This window comes from Tamandua tetradactyla, chromosome 13 (assembly GCF_023851605.1).
Source record: "Tamandua tetradactyla isolate mTamTet1 chromosome 13, mTamTet1.pri, whole genome shotgun sequence".
NCBI lineage: Eukaryota > Metazoa > Chordata > Mammalia > Pilosa > Myrmecophagidae > Tamandua > Tamandua tetradactyla.
Window position 1 is genome coordinate 27,933,670 of NC_135339.1, and position 22,511 is coordinate 27,956,180.

The following is a 22,511-nucleotide window of genomic DNA, read 5'->3' on the forward strand; positions in this document are numbered from 1 at the left end:
AAATTAAGTCCCATGCCAATTGCATCTGTAGCAACAAGGATTTTGCACGGATCATCAGGATCATTAAATTTCTTTGCCTGAGCAAGTTTTGTCCCTAAAGTAAAAACAGGTATAATACAGTTTATATCAGTGTTCTGAGTCCTTTAATACATCATACTAAGTATATTTTAGAAACCCTCACCTCCTGCTCTTCCCATTTTTATGGATAAAATTTTTTTCACAGACTTATTTAATATCCTCAATAGAGTCACTTACCCTCTATTTCCACTCCTTTAAATATCCCCTCATGTAGCATCACAATCCCCTACCACACTTGTCTTATAATTTCTCTGAGGACATTCATTAAGAGATACCAAGATTATAACTTACAATCTGTACTTTAATAACATTTCTGAGAGAAAATCATAAAATTAACATTTAAAATACAATCTATTAGTAGCGGCAAATAACAAAAGCTATAAATAACTAAAACACTTTTATTCCCAACCAGGATGTACTAGAAGAATACTTATTTTATGACTTACAACAAACTACTGATGTATTAATCACCTTAATTATCTTTTGTTATATTTTCTATACATGTCTTAATATAAACTGCCAAAAAAGAGATTTCATGCGCTGTAACTATTAACAGTCAATAATTACCAGGTGGGAGACTGCCATATATCACAGCTGACTCCAATCCTCGAATTTCAATCTGTCGACTCACAGAATAAATATCATTCTTGCTAAAACAGACAATGCAGTCCCCAGGTTGAAGGTTATCTAAGGAGTCTAGTGCATAATCAAGCACAGAGATAGGGGTAAGCCTCTCGTAGCTTTGAACCTAAAATAAAGATACAATACTGTAAAAAACACATCTAACTCGACTTCTTATAACTAATAAGTAATTGAAAAACTTGTAAAACAATCCAAGACCAGATAAAAACTGACAAGTATCAATATTTTTCAAAGGAAAATAGAGAAGACATTTATTTTGATATCTTAAGTGTTATGATCACTTCACACTGGCATTTCTAAATTAATAAAGTGTTCTATAGTGTTTTATGAACTTTTAAAACACTTTCGCATTCAGTTTTCATAGCAGCTCTGTAAGTTCAGCAGGGTTGTTAAATGTTACTTCCAAAGAGGTGGTCTGAGGCTTTGTTCAATTCTAGACTTCTATGATTTGCCTAAAAATAGCCAAGCCTAGATTGGAACCCAGAATTTCTTCCACTATATCTCACTAACTTTCCCTGAAAGCTGAGCATGAAACTAAAGTAATAGACCAAATGAGAAAAATTTCTTCTTCTTACAGAACTCTGGAAAAGAAAAGAAATAAAAGAAAGAAACCAGAATATCCTACTCTAAATTTTAGAGACACAAACTGTCTCTGGCAATTAAATGAATATCAAAGTTCTTAATTTCTGACATGGCAATTTTAACTTGTCATTTTGCTGGGCCTCAAATTCCCAACAGTCCTGATTTATTTAATTCTAAAGAAATCTGTTCAAACGCCAAACGGTTTTGTCAAGAGAAGATGAGGAATCAACTTCAGGACTTCAGAACATGCAATTCAACTGAATATGCATGACCTAGTCAACCATAAGGAAATTAAGCTTCCTTTTTAATTCTTTTTAGTTCTTTTCAGATCGTTTTGCCTCTATCAGGTATCTATGAAACCACTGCCCAGGTCCTCTGGGCTATTTGTTATGCCATCCTGAGAATAAAGCATATAATGTAATACCTCCACTTCCTCCCCAGTTGTATACATGAGCTCAGTAACTAGGTCAATAGCAGCAGATTCTCCACACACATGGACTTCTTCAGCACAGAGTCCTATAAATGCAAAATCAGGATTTTCTTTTAATTTTAAAGCAATCAAAATTTAATATGCAGCTTTGTATATATGTAATATTATACAATTAAAAAGTTAAAAAAATTCAATATGCAATACATTACTAGTAAAAATACTTCACATTTGCTTACTTATTTCTTTACAACTTTACCAAAGATTACCACTTTTACTCAAACCTCAGAACAATGACTTTCTAATGGGTGAAGATTATCCCCATCTTGAAAAATCTTGAGGATTTTAAAATTGGTTTGGCCAAAGTTTCAAGTCTATTATGGGGTGAAGCCAATCAGGACTTCTAATGAATACTTTATTTGAAGAAAGAGTTCAGCTATTTGTTTTTAAAATTGAAAACACCTGCCCTATAACATGTTGATCAAAAAAAATTCACTCCAATACCAAACAGCAGAAATGTTCACTCATGTCTGTGAACCTCAAGAACTCTACTTCCAGGAGCCTAGGCTAAAGAAATAATTTTCTTTTAAATGAATAAAAAATAAAAAGCTATGGCCAGAAAGATGTTCCCTGCAGCATTATTGATAAAAAGAAAAAGATTTTTTACATATGGTAACAAATTATAGTACAGCTTTTCAATGTGAATAATGGAATCACATTAACATACAGTATAGAAAAATGTTTATGAAACAATAGAAATGGAAAAAAAGACACAAAAATATATGTACACAGGGTGGGCAATGGTGGCTCAGTGGCAGAATTCTCGCCTACAATGCCACAGACCCAGGTTTGAACTGCAAACCCGGGTTCAATTCTCAGAGCCTGTCGACGCAAAAAAAAAAAAAAATTATATGTACACAAAACACCATTTATATAAGGAAAAAAGACTAGCATGAAACACACCAAAATGTTAATAATGCTGTGTGAATGAGGCGAGATTTGAAATTTTTAATTTTAATTACATGATCATGCTAATTTTTTAAATGTGAAAATTGGATTCCCATAATTAAAATAATTTTTTTTTTTTCCTACATGGGCAGGCACCGGGAATCGAACCCGGGTCCTCTGGCATGGCAGGCAAGCATTCTTGCCTGCAGAGCCACCATGGCCCGCCCAAAATAATATTTATAAAATAAAAACTTACACCTTGCTAGCCAGGCTTTTTTGTTTGATATGTATCAAAAAAGAGGAACTCCCACAATTAAAAAAAGAAAGAAAGAACACCAAAGAAACAATGGGAAAAAAATTTTAAATAAAAAAAGAAAGAAACAATGACAAACACGATACATGATCATGGATATGATCTAACAGGGAAGGAGAACAGGCTCAAAGGGACATTACTGGGACATATGGAAAAACCGAATTTGACTACAAGTTTTATATTAATGTTAAATTTCATGAACTTGATAATTACATTTAAGGTGGTTACATAGTGAATATCCCTGTTCTTAGGAAATGTACGTGTTTTAGTACTTAAGTGTAAGTGTTCAAGGAGCATGATACATACAACCTATATCAAGCATTCAGAAAATGGACTGATAAATAGACAGACAGATATATACATAAATAAAATGATATGGCAAATGTGACAAAAATCTTAGAGTTGGAGTATGCTGGAGTTCTCTTTATGGGGTTTGTATTATTTCTCTAACTATCCTGTAGGTTTGAAAATATTTCAAAATAAAAAGCTAGAAAAAAGAATGAGAGAGAATATCTACCTGACTTTATTTGGCAATGCCAAGCAGATAAATGCATTTCAGTCACTAAGATGCAGATGTCACTAAGTAGAGGTTTTAGCATTAAGAACACCAACCTAGAAGTGCTCTGGTCCAGGCCCATCCTCTGGCTGGATCTTTAATCATTTGAATTTCATCAATCACAGCTACTTCATCTTAAGATAAAAAAGCTATCATGAGAAATACAGTCAGCTTAAATAATATAAACAAATGACAACATCAAAACTCAAGGTTTCATCATTGTCATCATCATCTGGCAGCAGCAACTAACAATTATCTCATTCTTCTTTTCTGGCTGGCATGTTCTAAGTGCTTTACTATTGTAACTCATTTAAACATCACAACCCCATGAGGTAGATATAATCATTATCTCCTTTTATAGAAGATAAACTGAGGCCCAGAAAAATTAAGTCACTTGCCCAATGCTACACAGCACGTACAGAGACGAAATTTAAATCCAGGACATCTAGCTCCAAAGTTCATGCTTTTAATCATTATACTGCACTACCTCCTACATTGAGCAAGTATATCTGTTCTATTTTCTGCAATCTCAGAGGCAACCTGGAAGAATCTCCCTAATAAGAAATAACAAATCAGCACAACAGGAAAAGAAGAAAGCAATTATCCATACTTCTAGGAATAAGGAGCAGTAGCCCTGTAGAAAATGAAAATCTCCACCAGAGAAAACCAGACAGGGTTCACAGGAAGTGAAATGAAATGTATACTTCCTTGGGTTCCTGCTATGCTCATTCTTAGGGTTTTAAGCTCACCACTATGGCAAAAAATGGTATCCCACCTTATTTTCTAATGCTAACATTAATGGGCTTTAGAATTCCAACTACAATATTTTCCATGAGCTATGTAAATTATATTTTTGTTTTCTTTTCTAAATATCAAAGAACTGAGAAGAGGAGGGGAAAAAACAAGACCATGTAATATACCACAATGATATTTAGGAAACTAAAGAAAGATGATTTTATAGTGAAAAACCATCAAATTAAAAATTACTTTATCATATCTTGGTATATACAAACAAGATTAGAAAAGTGAGGGCAGAAGAGGGAATTTTGCTTTATAAATATCTGTGCTATTTAAATTTTTATAATGCTTACCTTACATTAAACTGACTTTTTAATAAACTGACTTTTTAAACTATCTGTCCACTCAGAAGATTATTAAAATGGAAAAAAATTAAAATGCAAACTAGCAAAATGTACATAATGTATAATCTCTAATTTATTTAACATACATACCCACAATGCATACATACGTGTATATATGCATGCACAAGAGGAACACAAATATTGAAAAATTCTGGAATATATACACCACAGGGTTAACACTTGTTGATTTTAGACAGGTACAACTGGGGGATTATGTATGTTTGTTTCCTTCTCTTTACTTGCTCATATTTTTTTATTTTATGGAAGATAAGCTTGTTTATATAAGAAAAAAATTGTTTTTTTATTTTTTTCAAAACTATTAAATAGAAGTTCACAGCAACACTGTGTCTAATAGCAAAAAAAAAAATTATTTTTTAAATATCCTTTAATGGGGAATGAATAATGTTAGTCATAAAACGGAATACTATGCAATAGTTTAGTTGAATAAATTCAATCCCCATGTATCAACTAGATTAGATCTAAAAATACACCAGGTATTTCAGTGGTAGAATGCCCACCTGCCATGCAGGAGACCTGGATTCGATTCCTAGCCTGTGCACTCACACACCCCCATCCACCACCCACAAAAAATTGTATGGAGTTAAAAAAGCAAGTTATAGAACAATACATACAGTATGAGATGACCATGTAAAGGTCTTAAAGCATAGCAATCTATAGTATTATAGGTAATATATATCAACAATATAAGGAAACAGGAAAAAGAACACACCAAATAACTAATAGCAGTAGGCTCAAAAGAAGGGAGAAGAATTGAACTGAGGAATGGTACAAAGAAAAGTTCAATTATAGTTGCTGTTGACATTTTCATTCTTTTAAGAGAAAAAGAGAATGCATGTTCAAAAGCAACTTGAGAGTTTAACATTTATTAGTAGTATTAGTACAGCAGTATCTTTTCATGATTTAAAAAACTTTTTCATAATAAAAATATATTTCACATAGATATATGTTATAACAAAAAAATACAAAAACAAAGTTTTAAATGTGTACATACAAGGAGTTGTGACACTGCACATCTCCACAGTGCAAGCAACATGGGTAGCCTGTTTCCCATCTGGCGCCACTGTCACACGCTCTTCACCTGTCACCAAGTCACATGGTACACCCTAGGTTGACAAAAAAGAAACCTAAAATTATTTCTACCTTGCAAACAATAGCAAAAAGAAGTTCTGAATGTTTAATATTCTCTTCGTTAATACCAAATTTATGTAACAGCTTGAAACAAAATATTCTCTGATTTTTTTTTCTATAAAAAACAGAGTCACTGTCTTATAGAAACTAGACAAACTTGGAAACATCTCAAATTGACAAAATCCTCAGGTAACAAAAGGAACATGAGAAATCATGCTTCCCCCTCTGATCAGTGTGGGGTGCTGATTTTCATTTGCCATACTGACTTACATTTCCCAACCAACTGCCATTGAGAGGAAACTTCTGTTCATAAGTTTCTGATTAAAACTCAAGAATAACAAATAAATAAATAATAGGGGGAACAAATGTTAAAATAAATTTAGTAGATTGAAATGCTAGTGATTAATGAAAGGGAGTAATATGGGGTATAGAAAAAATAGGGGAAACAAAGGCTAAAATATATTGCATAGATGGAAATACTAGCAATCAATGAGAGGGACGGGTAAGGGGTATGGTATGTACAAGTTTTTTTTCTTTTTATTTCTTTTTCTGAAGTGATGCAAATGTTCTCTAAGAAATGATCATGGTTATGAATATACAACTATGGGATGATATTGTGAGTTACTGATTATATACCAAGAATGGAATGAGCTCATGCTAAGAATGTTAGTGTTTGTATGTTGTTATATTAGTAAAAAAAAAAAATAAGGACAAAAACTAAATAGATAACAGGGGCAGATACAAGGCATGGAATGTTTTGGGTGTTCTTTTTCATTTTCATTTTTATTCTTATATGTATTTTTTTGAGTAATGAAATGTTCTAAAATTGATTGTAGTGATGAATGCATAACTATATGATGATCTAAGAACCACTGATTGTACACTTTGAATGATTATATGATATGCAAACAAAAATCTCAACAAAATTGAGTTAAAAATAAAGAGGTTAGGGGAAAAAAGAAAGAATATTACAAATAAAATTGAAGACTGTAAAGACCTCCTGATACAATGTTCCAAGAAGGACCAACTGTAGTATATTGGGGTGACCTTGTCTAGGACTGAAGGGTTCCTTGGGACATGGATTTTCTATGATAGATTTTGGAAAGTTTCAGGCAGATCAGGATGGTTGGTCACCTTAGTGGCCTCAATCTAGTCATGAGGAAGACATAAGACATTCAAACTTACAGACATTCAAACTTAGAGATAGATGGTTTCCAACAAAATTACCTGTGGTCTTCCAAAATATGAAAGTTAGATAAGACAAAGACTGAAGAACTGCCCAAGATTAATGGAAACTAGAGACATGACAATTAAATATGATGAGAGACCCTGGATGGAATCCTGGGTCAGGGTGGGATAAAATAAACCTTATTGGACAACTGGCAAAATTTGATTATGGACTTTGGATTAAATAATGGTAGCTATCAGATGATTTCCAGTTTTGATAAATATCCTATGGTTATGCAAAAGAAAGTCCTTGGCAAATGAGACACAAGTTTGGGTTATTAATCTCTAAATTTGCAAGCATGTAAAGCAAGGGGATTATTGAGGATTGAATCAATTCCCTACAAAAGACATATTCACGTCCTAACCTCTAGCCCAGTGAGTGTGAAACCATCTGCAAACAGGACCTCTGAAGATTATTAGTAATGGGTGGACTCATTTTGTGAATAGGAATTTTGAAGAACCTACTTAGATGAGGCCAAACTGAATTAGGGTGGGTCTTAACCCATATGATTGGAGCCCTTTCAACAAAGGAAATTCGGATGCAGTTAAGAAAACTCAGGAGTCAGCGAAAACCAGAGTAAGAGATGCAAGGAGAGAGAGCTCGCCATGAGAAATGGAGAATTGCCAGAACCCTATGAATGGAGAAAGAGGCCTTGTCAAATGCTTTAAAACCTAGAAAAAAGACTGTGGGATAATAAATTCCCGTTGTTTTTAAGGAAAAAAAAGTACTTGTTCTTAGAAAATACATTCTTAAGTATTTATGAGTAAAGGGACATTATGTACATGAATTACTTTAAATTTTTTTTTTGTCTTTCTTTAATCATCACAATCGACTTTTTTTTCTCTTTTGTAAAATAACATATATACAAAAAAGCAATAAATCCAAAGCACATTGCAACAATTATTTGTAGAACAGATGTCAGAGTTTGGTATGGGTTACAATTTCACAATTTTAGGTTTTTACTTCTAGCTGCTCTAAGATATTGGAGATTAAAAGAAATATCAAGGCAACACATCAAAAACAATTATATATCATGACCAAGTAGGATTCATTCCAGGTATGCAAGGATGGTTCAACATAAGAAAATCAATTAATGTAATACACCATATCAACAAGCCAAAGCAAAAAAACCACATGATCATCTCGACTGATGCAGAAGGCATTTGACAATATTCAACATCCTTTCCTGTTTAAAACACTTCAAAGGATAGGAATAGAAGGGAACTTCCTTAAAATGATAAAGGGAATATATGAAAAACCCACAGCTAATATCATACTCAATGGGGAAAAACTGAAAACTTTTCCCCTAAGATCAGGAACAACACAAGGATGTCCACCATCACCACTTTTATTCAACACTGTGTTGGAAGTTCTAGCCAGAGCAATTAGACAAGAAAAAGAAATACAAGGCATCAAAATTGGAAAGGAAGAAGTAAAACTCTCACTGTTTGCAGATGATATGATTCTATATGTCGAAAACCCTGAAAAATCCATAGCTCATTACTATACACTAGTAATGAACAATCAGAGGGGGAATCAAGAAACAAATTCCATTCACAATTGCAACCAAAAGAATAAAATATTTAGGAATAAATTTAACTAAAGAGACAAAAGACCTATACAAAGAAAACTACAAGAAATTGTCAAAAGAAATCACAGAAGACCTAAATAGATGGAAGGACATACTGCGTTCATGGATTGGAAGACTAAATATAGTTAAGATGTCAATTCTACCTAAACTGATTTACAGATTCAATCCAATACCAATTAAAATCCCAACAACTTACTTTTCAGATATAGAAAAACCAATAACCAAATTTATCTGGAAGGGGAGGGTGCCCCAAATAGCTAAAAGTATCCTGAGGAAAAAAAAAAGAAGTTGGAGGTCTCACAGTACCTGACTTTAAGGCATATTATGAAGCTACAGTGGTTAAAACAGCATGCTACTGGCATAAAGATAGATATATTGACCAATGGAATCAAATAGAGTGTTCAGATATAGACCCTCTCATCTACGGACAATTATCTTTGATAAGGCAGTCAAGCCAACTCACCTGGGACAGAACAGTCTCTTCAATAAATGGTGCCTAGAGAACTGGATATCCATATGCAAAAGAATGAAAGAGGACCCATATCTCACACCTTATACAAAAGTTAACTCAAAATGGATCAAAGACCTAAACATTAGATCTAAGACCATAAAACTGTTAGAAGAAAATGTAGGTAAATTTTTTATCAATCTTATACTTGGAGGCAGTTTTATAAACCTTACACCCAAAGCGAGAGCACTGAAGAAAGAAAGAAAGAAATGGGAACTCCTCAAAATTACACACTATTGGGCATCAAAGACCTTCATAAAGAAAGTAAAAAGACAGCCCACACAATGGGAGACAATATTTGGAAACTGACATACCAGATAAAGGTCTAGTATTCAGAATTTATAAGGAGATTGTTCAACTCAACAACAAAAAGGCAACCAACCCAATTACAAAATGGGCAAAGGACTTGAACAGACACTTCTCAGAAGAGGAAATACAAATGGCCAAAAGGCACATGAAGAGATGCTCAATGTCCCTGGCCATTAGAGAAATGCAAATCAAAACCATGATGAGATATCATCTCACAGCCACCACAATGGCCATGATCAATAAAACAGAAAATGACAAGTGCTGGAGAGGATGTGGAGAAAGAGGCACACTTATCCACTATTGGTGGGAATGTCAACTGGTACAACCACTGTGGAAGGCAGTTTGGTGGTTCCTCAAAAAGCTAAAAACAGAATTGCCATATGACCCGACAATACCATTGCTAGGTATCTACTCAGAGGACATGAGGGCACAGACACAAACAGACATTTGCACACCACTGTTTACAGCAGCATTATTTACAATTGCAAAGAGATGGAGACAGCCAAAATGTCCATCAACAGATGAGCGGCTAAACAAACTGTGGTATATACATACGATGGAATATTATGCAGCTGTAAGACAGAATAAAGTTATGAAGTATTTAACAACATGGATGGACCTTAAGGACATTATGCTGAGTGAGATTAGACAAAAACAAAAGGACAAATACTGTATGGTCTCACTGATATGAACTGACATTAGTGAATAAACGTGGAATATTTCGTTGGTAACGGAGACCATCAGGAGATAGAAATAGGGTAAGATATTGGGTAATTGGAGCTGAAGGGATACAGACTATGCAACAGGACTAAATATAAAAACTCAGAAATGAACAGCACAATACTACCTAACTGTAATACAATTATGTTAAAACACTGAATGAAGCTGAATGTGAGAATGATAGAGGGAGAAGGGCTGAAATCAGAAAGAAAGATAGACGATAAAGATTGAGATGGTATAATCTAGGAATGCCTTGAGTATATAATGATAGTGATTAAATGTACAAATTTAAAAAATGTTTTTGCATGAGGAAGAACAAAGGAATGTCATTACTGCAGGGTGCTGAAAATAGATGGCAATTAATATTTTTAAATTTCAACTTATATGTGAGACTAAAGCAAAAAATGTTTATTTGGTACAAAATTTATATTTTGACTAGTGCATTTCCTAATATAACATGTAGATAGCTTGGTTGAACACTATAAGTACATGGAACCTTGGGTAGGACATGAGATTTTGTTGGTTTGTCCAGAGTGATGCCCCGATTAATCCCAGAGTGATTTGATCAGTGAGTGGACAAGTATTTGCAAAGTCCCCTTCAGGGAATGATGAGAACAGGGGAAAATTCAACCTCCCCAAGTTGAATTCTTGATATTCTCACAAGCAGTGTGGACAACCAAAGCTATAGGCTGAGCCCCTAGTCTTGGGGTTTGTTCATATGAAACTTAACCCCACAAAGAATAGGTCAAGCCTACTTAAAATTAGGCCTAAGAGTCACCCCCAAGAGAACCTCTTTTGTTGCTCAGATGTGGTCTCTCTCGCCAACACAACAAGCAAACTCACCACCCTTCCCCTGTCTACGTGGGGCATGACTCCTAGGGGTGTGGACCTCCCTGGCAATGTGGGACAGAAATCCTAGAATTAGCTGAGACTCAACATCAAGAAATTGAGAAAACCTTCTCAACCAAAAGGGGTAAGAGCAAAATGAGACAAAATAAAGTGTCAGTGGCTGAGAGATTTCAAACAGAGTCAAGAGGTTATCCTGGAGGTTATTCTTATGCATTAAATAGATATCACCTTTTTAGTTAAAGTGTAATGGAGAGCCTGGAGGGAACTGCATGAAAATGTAGAGCTGTGTTCCAGTAGCCATGTTTCTTAAAGATGACTGTATAATGATATAGCTTTCACAATGTGGCTGTGTGATTCTGAAAACCTTGTGTCTGATGCTCCTTTTATCTACCTTGTCAACAGACGAGCAGAACATATGGAACAAAAATAAATAATAGGGGGAACAAATGTTAAAATAAATTTAGTTTGAAATGCTAGTGATCAATGAAAGGCAGAGGTAAGGGATATGTATGTATAATTTTTTTTTCTGTTGTCTTTTTATTTCTTTTTCTGAATTGATGCAAATGTTCTAAGAAATGATCATGATGATGAATATGCAACTATGTGATGATATTGTGAACTACTGATTATATATGTAGAATGGAATGATCATATGTTAAGAATGTTTGTGTTTCTTGTCATATTTTTTTTTAATTTAAAATTTTAAAAAAATTGAAAAAAAAGAAATATCAATATAATGAATCAGCAATCATGCTCATTTGTTAAACCCTACCTTCTCAGTATAACTCCACCATCTTCCTCTGGTCTTTCTCCCACTCTTTAGGGGTATTTGGGCTACGCCTGTTCTAACTTTTTCATGTTGGAAGGGTATGCTGATAATATGGAATAGGGGGATGGAACTAGTTGATGTTCTAGAAAGGCTGACTCTTGCATTAGGACTTATATGGTCCAGGGACCCTTGTGGAAGTTGTAGGTGTCTGGAAAGTTACCCTAGTGCATGGAACCTTTGTAGAATCTTATAAAACCCCCTAGGTGTTCTTCAGGCTTGGCAGGAATGGTTTTTGGTTGGGGTTTGACAAGTTATGGTAGGCAGCACTGTCTAACTGAAGCTTACATAAGAATGACCTTCAGAATAGCCTCTCGACTCTCTTTGAACTCTCTAAACCACTGATACCTTATTTGTTACATTTCTTTTACCCTTTTGGTCAGGATAGGATTGTTAATCCCATAGTACCAGGGCAAGGCTCATTCCTTGGGTCATCTCTGTGTGGGCAAATATTGAAAAAAATAGATGAGAGTGCAGAAGCACAAATTAATAACAAAATTGGTTAATCTAACTCACATTATAAAGCCATATTAAAACAATAAACCAAAGTATGGTCCATTTAGTGAAATGATGCCTCAGCCAACTGGCAATTCAGTCTTTTTAATTTCTGAAAAGGCGACTTCAGTCTTTACTATTGGTTCTAGTGGATAGCATCAGAGGTCTGCTCTAAGAAAAGTAAATTAAACATCATAACAAAGTATTGGTTAACTATGAGGAGGCAAAGAAAGAGGGAGTTTTAACTACATCAATATTTTATTTCTTAAAAAAGTAAATGAAGTAAGTATGGCAAAATATTAGGATCTGGTGGAGTTGGGTAGTGGATACAAGATTATTCATTACTCTCTGTACTTCTCTATTTAGGTGAAATATCTCATAATATATTTTGTTCATTCTAATGCACACATTTTGAAAGTACTCTGAAATCAGGATGCATTTAAGAATCAAAGGCATGTCAGAGTTCAAGTGACAGCAACTTTTTCTTTCTTAGTTGCATGTTAAATAATGACGCATCTTACAACTGACAGCTTCTTAGGCTCAATGACATATGGCAATTTTTGTTAACAGTAAGTTATTACATATGACTTTCTCCCATTCCCACCTTCATTTCACTCCAAAAAAGAAAATTACAAGGAAAAAGATAAAATATTTGGTAATAAACTGACAGCAGCATTACTCTTTTCGAAGATCTCATGTGCCAGTAATTTTAAAGGACCACAATACACTCCAGATTTTGCTGCCAAGTATTTCTGGATTGCATGGTAAGTCTTTCCACTGTTTGTGGGTCCTGAATGAAATATTATCTTCCGCCGTATAGCTCTGGCTTCTGGGTACCTAAAACATGAGTAGGAAACAGCTTAGTTGCATGTACCTCAAATTCACTCTGTAAAACTTACCAATTGAAAAAAATTCCAAATTTAATACCCTTTTAACATTCACAAGACAGTTTCTTTGAAAAGCTAAATTAAACAATGGGTTTCACATTCATGCTAAAATAGTGACCGATTCCCAAAAATGGTATTTACTAACTAAAGGAAAGAAAAACACAAATGCAAATTAATTTCTTGGACATTTCCCATCGTAAAAACTGCTTTATCTCAGAAAAGTTCCATAAAATAAGTCTGACAGCAACCTGCTCCATAGATATATTCACATAATTTCCACAGCTCTAAACATATGACCCTATAAATTAATGCTCACAGGCTTCTGCTCACAGGCTTGAGTCTTAAGGTAAGATTATAACTGAGGCGCCTGCTTCTGGCATGAAGGAATAATTGGCACTAGACTTCTGCTTCTACCATACACAACTATAAAACCGGACAAAATATATGCAGCAACTGTTTGAGGGCACTGGGTAATAAGCAGTGTGAGACTGCAATCCCTAAAAGAAAGGAGAACTACTTCACCCTAGTAGGGCCTAAGGAAATGGAACCCAAGCAGGATCCAATAGTACCAGTGAGCTGAGGAGGAGAGATGAGGTTCAGAGCTGCTGAAGTAGCTGGAATGTGAAGAGTAAAGTATGGGAGAGAAGGGAAAATACAAGGTGGGAGAGACCTGACATCTGTGTGGGGGTTCCCAAGGCTCCTTGGTCAAGGGTGAGGCTAAAAATGTACAAGGTGAAAATCGATATGGCCTTGCAGACAGCAGCTTGCTAAGGGTTTGAGAGTGGAAAGTCTAAGACAGCAAAAAGTGCTAGGAGATGCTGGAGTTACAATTACAGTGGAGAGAGCTCATTAACACCCCAGACTTTCAGCTGACACACCAGAATGGTCACACACAATTTGGAAGTAAGGACAATACTTTAAGGGCTGCTCTAGATCTGTCCTAATAAAGCCTAAAACCAAGCCTGACCAGGATCAAGGGAAGCTACCAGTTAAATTCCTGCCAGAATTATCTGCCTGTTTATCCAAAACAGCACAATTCAGGTCCTTATGATTTATTATCCAATGTACAAGTAAAAAAATAATGATCACTAAACTCCCAAGATTAGAAACTAAAAATTTAAATCCACAAACGAAGAAACTAACCAGTTAGGAGGTAATCGTAAGTCACTGATTTTACGTAGATCATCCTTACATTCCAATACAGGGAATATCTGTTTTGCATGTCTCAAGAAAAATGGAAATAAATCATCCACATGAGCTGGAAAATAAAACACTACATTAACATGTGTAATCTACATGTTAACCATATCTGAAGTTAGTGAGACCTTTCTTCTTAATAACTAAGTTGGGAGGGCATCATCTGGATAAAAAGAAAAGTCTTGGAGCAAGGATGACCACCCGTTTCTGGAATGCTGCTCTGCCTTACTTTTTCCTCCAAATTTCCCTTATGCTTTCCAGGAAAACAAAAAACTGGCTGCCAATCACCATTACTTATTCCTCTAATGCAAACAGGAAAAAATCAGCATAGGTGAAAGTTCAATTAAAAATAAAGAATGCAGAAATATACATTAGAGAAAATGTTTATGGTTACGTGAAGAGAAATACAGATGCAAATATTTTTTTTTAACGACAAAGACCAGAGAAAGACAAACACAAAAATGAATTAATTCCTCAGCAAGAATAATCTACAAGTTAACAGCTCCAAGTCAAGGTGGGGGACTATGTCCCATTCTGCTTGTTATCCAGTTTCTACCTCAGCAAAAGTTTAAGAGTCAAACATGCTTTAAAAATACAACCAAATCCAGCCTGCCTATGGGAATGAACTAATGTTCTACTATTTTTTTCTTTTGCAGCAAGAGCTTTATCCTGACACAAGGGACAAATAAGTGGAAGAAAGAGATTGAATGTGCTAATTCCACCTTCTGTGAGAGCTCATTTCACTGTGGCTTATGTTAACACACACTGGAGAACAGATGATGATATATCCAGAACCTAGTCTTCCTCTAGTCCAAGACACAAGGGTGATTTAATAACTACCTCAAGGACTTAACATAAAAGTAAAAGGACCTAGAAAGATCTCTTATCAAAGTAAGGGAGTATTTACAAAGGATGTTACTTGGGCACAATATGAAACAAGTAAGTCCTGCCTAGATAAATAAACATGAAGTACAGTAAGAAGTAGAAAGTGAGTTCAACAGGATTTTAAAAATCTTTAAATACTTGCCTGCACTGAAGCAAATATCATTCAAAACAATGTGAATGTCCACATCCAGGGAATGAGACTGCATAATATAATTTCTAAAGCTTATGAAAGCTTGGTGGAAGAGACGAGCTGTGGAAAACAGTGTTAAAATAGATAGACCTTAATTTTCATTTCATTTTGCATTAAAAAAATTATACATACACCACACTAAAGTCATCAAGTGTCATTTTAAAATGATTTTCATAATAAACTTAAAGCATTCTTGTATTTCTGTATTGAAGTTAAGTGTTATATATTAGAAAGAGTCAAGGTAGCTGGCAGAAATATTTTTAAGTATATATTTTAGATACATTCAACTGAAAGGGATTACATTTTCTCAAAAATAAACCTTAGTGACATAGTGAATTTAGCTTTTCCACAGATCAGGAAATAACAGTGAAGAACATTAAAATTCCATTTCTTAATATCAAACTTTTGGCAGTTTTGGAGAGTTTTTATGACACCAAATTTACTAGTATTGGGAAAGGGCAGGGAACTGAAATACTTCATCAGTACAATAAGGTTTTTTCGTGCCTAACAAAATTGTTGGGGTGGAGTGACAAATTTCACTTTTGTTCACCCATCCCCAGGCCTACACCAATTCTGGCAATGAGGACTCCTTTCTGCCATGTAATCTGGCTCACAAAGTGAGCCTTGCCAGTTTCCTTCCAGGGCAGAAGGAAAGGTCAGGGACACACTATGTACAGGCCACACAGGTCCCACAGAATACTGCCAAAGCTGTACCCTAACAAGTAAGAAAACGTTACTATGAAAATGTGATTAGACTTACCATCAAGTCCATAATCAGCACCCAGTTTCTGAATTTCTTTCCTCTTGTAAAACTTATCTAAGATCTTCTTTACTTCATCTGAAAGAAAGATATCAAAATTTTAGCATGTGTTTCCTACCTCAAACAGAGAAATGTCTGAAAAGCAAAAGAAACTTGTTGTTAGAGGCAGTAGTTGACCTATTAAGTATTGCAAGAACCTGAAGGGTTTAGTTGATCACAAGCATTTTATGGGTTAAAGGTGCAATGGAGGCTCTACAAAATTATAAAATCAAATAACACAATCCATATTCCTGTTTTATTGCAGAGGAATGAGTAAGGCATTACAGGATTAGAAGAGGTAGTCCCTAAACTTCATTAGACTACTTTTAGACATCTGTGTTCTATTTTATTTACTTATAACCACTCTGAATATCAAATAGTGGGCAGCTAGATTGTTTCAAGAAAGACATTCAATACAGCAAAGACTGGAACACCGTGTTGCATGCAAATTATTAAAAGAGCTGGGGATGAACTTTAGTTTGAAGATTACATTAGAGAGGATCTTTTATTTTGTTCTAGAGGGCAGAGTTAAAGTTAGTAGGAGGTAAGGGAATCAGATTTCAGCAGTATTAATATAAGAATTTCCTGACAGACAATGAAAAGGGGTGCCTAACAAAATTGTGAGCTCCTTATTATATGTACTCAAGCAAGGGTTAGATGACTATAGTTTGGAGTGATGTCAGAGAAATTACTGTGCTGTAGATAAGAGCGAATTAGATGCCTTCTGAGATAACATGCCAATATGAGTCAACATATGAGAAAATGTTTTCAATTAAACTGAAATTGTATTAATGCTGTATAAGTCAAGAAAACAATAATGGGGCCACGGTGGTTCAGCAGGCAAGAATGCTCGCCTGCCATGCCAGAGGACCTGGGTTCGATTCCTGGCGCCTGCCCACGTAAAAAAAAAAAAAAAACAATAATGATATTCTGTAGTGATGAACATTTTACTGATCTACTCCCATACTGTGCATTTCTGGGAAAGCAGGCCAAAACTGAGGATATAGTCTTTGCCCGTGAAAGAACAGCCAATAGAAAACCTCATAAAAGAACCAGCCACATTTTCACCCAATATGTACAAAACTCATTAAAGAAATTAACACTGAACAAAGCATTCCATCAACAAAACTTCATTTTGCAGAAAAAGAGAATTTCAGTCACAGATTTAACAACTAGATTTGCCCACAGCTGGAAGTGAGATATATTATGCATTTCTCCAAGCCAGACAGCTAATCTGACATATATAGGTTTCTGTTACTTTGTATCTAATGATGGCAATAGTTTCTTCTCATTACTAGTAGAAAAATCAATGACAAATAAAAGACCATGACAAAGCATTGGGAAAATTCTGGGGACGTATAAATTCAATACAAGCAGAAGATAATACACTTATTTAGAACTAAACCATTTTCTGTGACTAACATTCTGGCGTTGTAAGAATCATGCTATTATACTCATTTTTTAATAAAATTTTATTGGAAAATGTGTAGGTTTACAGAAAAAACACACATAAAATAGAGTTCCCATACACCACCCCATTATTAACACTTCACTACTTTACTCAATTTTAAATGTTTTCAAAAATGTAAGTGAAAGAAACCAATCACGAAAACACCACACATAGTATGACATAATTGTATGAAATGTCCAGATAGGCAAACCTATAGCGACAGAAAGATTAGTGGTTGCCTAGGGTTCAGGGAGGAGTGAAAGGGAATGAATACTAACGGGTATGGGTTTCTTTTCTGGGTGATGAAAATATTCTAAAATTAAATTATAGCCATGGTTCCACAACCTTGCAAATATAATAAAAACCATGGAATTAAACACTTTAAATGGGAAATTTATGGTATGTAAATTATATCTCAATAAAGCTATTTAAAACCATGAATATTACTCACCCAAATACACAGAGGTTTTCTGTACCAAGATTTTTTTATCTAAAACAATTTTTAAAATGCATTAATAAATCCTTTAAAAATAACTGTAAAAACAGTAACACAATGGAAACAGCTCTGAAAAAATTTTCACTTACTACGGAAGTATATGAAAACATAATTTCATTTTTCACAAAAATTAGGCTTTAACTGCTTCACTGTTCTTAACAGAATGACCTAAATTTTGTTTGTAATTACTTCCCATTAAAATTACCAAATGATAGGGTGGGCTACCATGGCACAGCAGGCAGAGTTCTCGCCTGCCATGCCAGAGACTCGGGCTCGATTCCTGGTGCCTGCCCATGCAAAAAAAAAATTATCATGATTAAAGTTAGAGTCTCTCTGAATTTCAGTAAAATTTAGTCATTTCTACCTTAGCTAGTTGAAGGCAAGTACTAGCTTTCTTCCTGCTGCCTTTAATAGGAATCTGGGATTTATTATGACTACATCTGCTAAAATTAGGAGGCTAGAGCCCACGATACATTTGGAGCCAATTAAAATGTGTTTTAAATGATTTCTAGCTTTCACAATGTGTGATTGTGAAAACTTTGTGTCTGATGCTCCTTTTATCTACCTTATCAACAGAAGAGTAAAACATATGGCATAAAAATAAATAATAGGGGGAACAAATGTTAAAATAAACTTAGTAGATTGAAATGTTAGTGATCAATGAAAGGGAGGGGTAAGGGGTATGGTATGTATGAATTTTTTTGTTTTCCTTTTATTTCTTTTTCTGAATTGATACAATTGTTCTAAGAAATGCTCATGATGAATATGCAACTATGTGATGATATTGTGAAGTGCTGATTATATATGTAGAACAGAATGATCATATGTTAAGAATGTTTGTGTCTGCTTGTTGTTACATATATTTTTTTAATTTAAAAATTAATTTTAAAAAATGATTTCATCTTCTTTTGACAACAAAATATAATGCTCCAGACAGCTCAATAGGATAGTTTCTCTTCTAAAACATAAATATACCCCATATGAGTGTTCATTCAAAAATAATTATCTACTTTATTCATTCCACTTATAGCCTAAGAAGAAAGTAGGTAGCCATTATAAAAGCTTTTAACTTCTTACTCTGTGATTTACCCATTTTGTTAAAATGTTTTCATTCACTTGTTTTGCTATGGTCACCAGTAACTGCAAACCCAGGTACAATATGCCAGTAACAATCTAATTCCAATCTCAGAACTAGAAAGGCCAACTCCATAGTGGAAACCCAGGTGGAGAAATGTAATCAGAATAGGTTAGAAAATCTTTTGGATATTTAAAAAAAAAAAGCATAAGAGCCATACAAGACCAGAATCAATCCTCAAGAGATTGCATCAAAGTCCATCAAATAATGACACTTAGTCCTGCCCCACTATAATGTTACAACTAATATTACTGCCTTTGCTTTTGATATGAATATGTACTAAAATACAGCTCTAAGTAGTGGTAAGGAACTTGTACTAAACCTTTCATAGCATCACAAAGCGAGTTACGAAATGGGATACAAGACTTGCTAATGCTGTCACTACTGTGTCAGTTGTGCATCAGGCCAGATGCCTGTGGCTAGTCTGCATCCTCTCAGGTGATGGGGTGTGACAGCAGCATTAAGACTGAGGAACCTCAGCTGTTCCTATATTCCCAAATGAGTCTGTGCCCGATACACTGACGTCAAACCACATTCATTGGCTGAGACTTTGCTCTTACATAAGGTTCCTCTTGAAACAAACAGCATGATGCCAATCCAGGCAGCCAGATATGCTGAAAAGTAATCACTGGTCAGAAAACTGCCACCGAATAGTCTGTGCAGGTACTGACCCCATAATCTTTTTTTATTTTTATTTTTTTTAACATAACAACATACAAACATGAACATATGAGCATTTCATTCTTGGTATATAATCAATGACTCACAATAATCATCACATAGTTGTATATTCATCACCATGATCATTTCTTAGAACATCTGCATCACTTCAGAAAAAGAAATAAAAAGGAAAAAGAAAAAAATTCATACAATACCACACCCCATAGTAAGGGGTATTGTATGTATGAATTGACTGCTAGTATTTCCTCTACCCAATATATTTTAGCCTTTGTTTCCCCTATTTTTTTCTATACCCCTTACCACTCCCTTTCACTGATCACTAGCATTTCAAGCTACTAAATCATTTTAACATTTGTTTCCCCTATTATTTATTTATTTTTAATCTATATGCTTTACTCATCTGTCCATACTGTAGATAAAAGGAGCATCAGACACAAGGTTTTCACTATCACACAATCACATTGCGAAAGCTACACCATTATACAATCATCTTCAAGAAACATGGCTACAAGGAACATGGCTCTACGTTTTCAGGCACTTTCCTCTAGCCTCTCTAATATACCTTAAACTAAAAAGGTGATATCTATATAATGCATAAGAATACCTCCAGGATAACCTCTTGACTCTGTTTGGAATCTCTCAGCCATTGACACTTTATTTTGTCTCATTTCTCTCTTCCCCCTTTTGGTCAAGAAGTTTTCTCAATCCCTTCATGATGAATTTCAGCTCATTCGAGGATTTCCGTCCCACTTTTCCAGGAAGGTTTACACCCTGGGAGTTATGTCCCACATAGAGAGGGGAGGGCGGTGAGTTTGCTTGTTATGTTGGCTGAGAAAGAGAGGTCACATCTGAGCATCAAAAGAGGTTCTCTGGGGACGAATCTTAGGCCTAACTTTAAGTAGACTTAGCCTATCCTTTGCGGGGGTAAGTTTCGTATGAACAAACCCCAAGATTGAGGGCTTGGCCTATTACTTTGGTTGTCCCCATTGCTTGTGGGAATATTAGGAATTCTCCACATGGGAAAGTTGAATTTTCCCCCTTTCTCGCCATTTCCCAAAGGGGACTTGGCAAATACTTTTTTATTCACTGTTCAAATTACTCTGGGATTTATGGGGGCACTACACTGGACAAACCTACAAAATTCCATGCCCTATTCAAGGTTCCATGTACTTAAGGTGTTCAATTAACCTGTCCACATATATTAGGAAATGCACTATTCAAAATATAAATTTTGTACCAAATAAACATTTTTTGCTTTAGTCGCATGCAGAAGTTGAAGTTTTAAAATATGAATGACCATCTATTTTCAGCACCCTGCATACTGACATTCCTTTGTTTTTCCCCATGCAAAAACATTTTTGAATCTGTTACATTTAGTCACTGCCATTGTACACTCTAAGTATTCCTACATTATACTATCTCAGTCTTTATCATTTATCTTTCCTTTTGGTTTCATTTGTACCCCCAGCTCTCCTCCCTCTATCAGTCGCACATTCAGCTTCATTCAATGTACTAATATTATTGTGCTACAATTGCATAGTATTGTGCTATCCATTTCTGAATTTTTACAATCAGTCCTACTGCACAATCTGTATCCCTTCAGCTCCAATTACCCAAAATCTACCCTATTTCTATCTCTTGATGGCCTCTGTTAATTGAAATTCCCCAATTTCACTTATTAATATTAGTTCATATCTGTGAGACCATATAGTATTTGTACTTTTGTTTCTGGCTAATCTCACTCAGCATAATGTCCTCAAGGTCCATCCATGTTGTTATATGCTTTATGACTTTATTCTCTGACCCCATAATCTTGACCTTCTTACCACTATAAACTAATTCTGCTCTTCTTAAACAGTATGCCAGAATATATCACGCTAGTTATTTTGACAAGCAAGCCTCCCAAATCTCTGATTTCAATTCACCCCACTAACAGGAAGTGACATCAACCCCCTTGCCACAACCCTACCAATCCAAGTCCCAATCTGCATCCACCCATCTACCAGGACTAGAACCTGCTAGAAAACTACCACAACTTGCCTCAATTAACCTGAAACCTTCCATAGGAGTCATAACTGCTAATAAAACCCACCCATGATTATTAGTTTTTTTGCTGCCACCTCCTGTAAACATGCCAGTGGTACATCAAAAATTCAGAATGTAAATATGCTCTGGATGTACATGTGTCACCGGTGGGTGGCCAGGGCTGACCTGGCTGATCTAACTGCCTGGGTGCTCCCTTCCTCCTTCACTGTTTCACCTGAAATCACCCGAAGCTTCTAACTACTCAACTTTCCCAGAAAGAAGTGGGCCACTCTTCCATCAAAGGTAACTGCACTTCAATGCTAGAACTTCCAAACACATGAAAGTGCCCAGAAGACTTAAAGCCAGTGCTCCAGTGGTGCCAACAGATTATGAGCAGAAATAC

At 35.1% G+C, this 22,511-nt stretch overlaps 1 protein-coding gene across 6 annotated transcripts in view; it reads right to left on the reverse strand.

Moving 5' to 3' along the window:
* The window catches only part of SUPV3L1 (Suv3 like RNA helicase), a 48,912-nt gene that overhangs the window by 19,060 nt on the left and 7,341 nt on the right, over positions 1-22,511 (reverse strand). For 2 of the 6 annotated variants that reach the window (XM_077125072.1, XM_077125073.1), the window contains exons 2-7: positions 16,283-16,360; positions 5,701-5,812; positions 3,603-3,680; positions 1,727-1,818; positions 646-826; positions 1-94 (exon numbers count right to left, since the gene is read on the reverse strand). In XM_077125072.1, coding sequence (XP_076981187.1) covers positions 1-94; positions 646-826; positions 1,727-1,818; positions 3,603-3,680; positions 5,701-5,812; positions 16,283-16,294 — 569 coding nt within the window. In that variant the 5' untranslated portion in view covers positions 16,295-16,360. Of the gene's footprint in view, positions 95-645; positions 827-1,726; positions 1,819-3,507; positions 3,572-3,602; positions 3,696-5,700; positions 5,813-13,031; positions 13,201-14,393; positions 14,509-15,474; positions 15,584-16,282; positions 16,361-22,511 lie in introns of those variants that run through there. The other 4 variants (XM_077125070.1, XM_077125071.1, XM_077125074.1 and 1 more) reach the window with 4 other exon arrangements.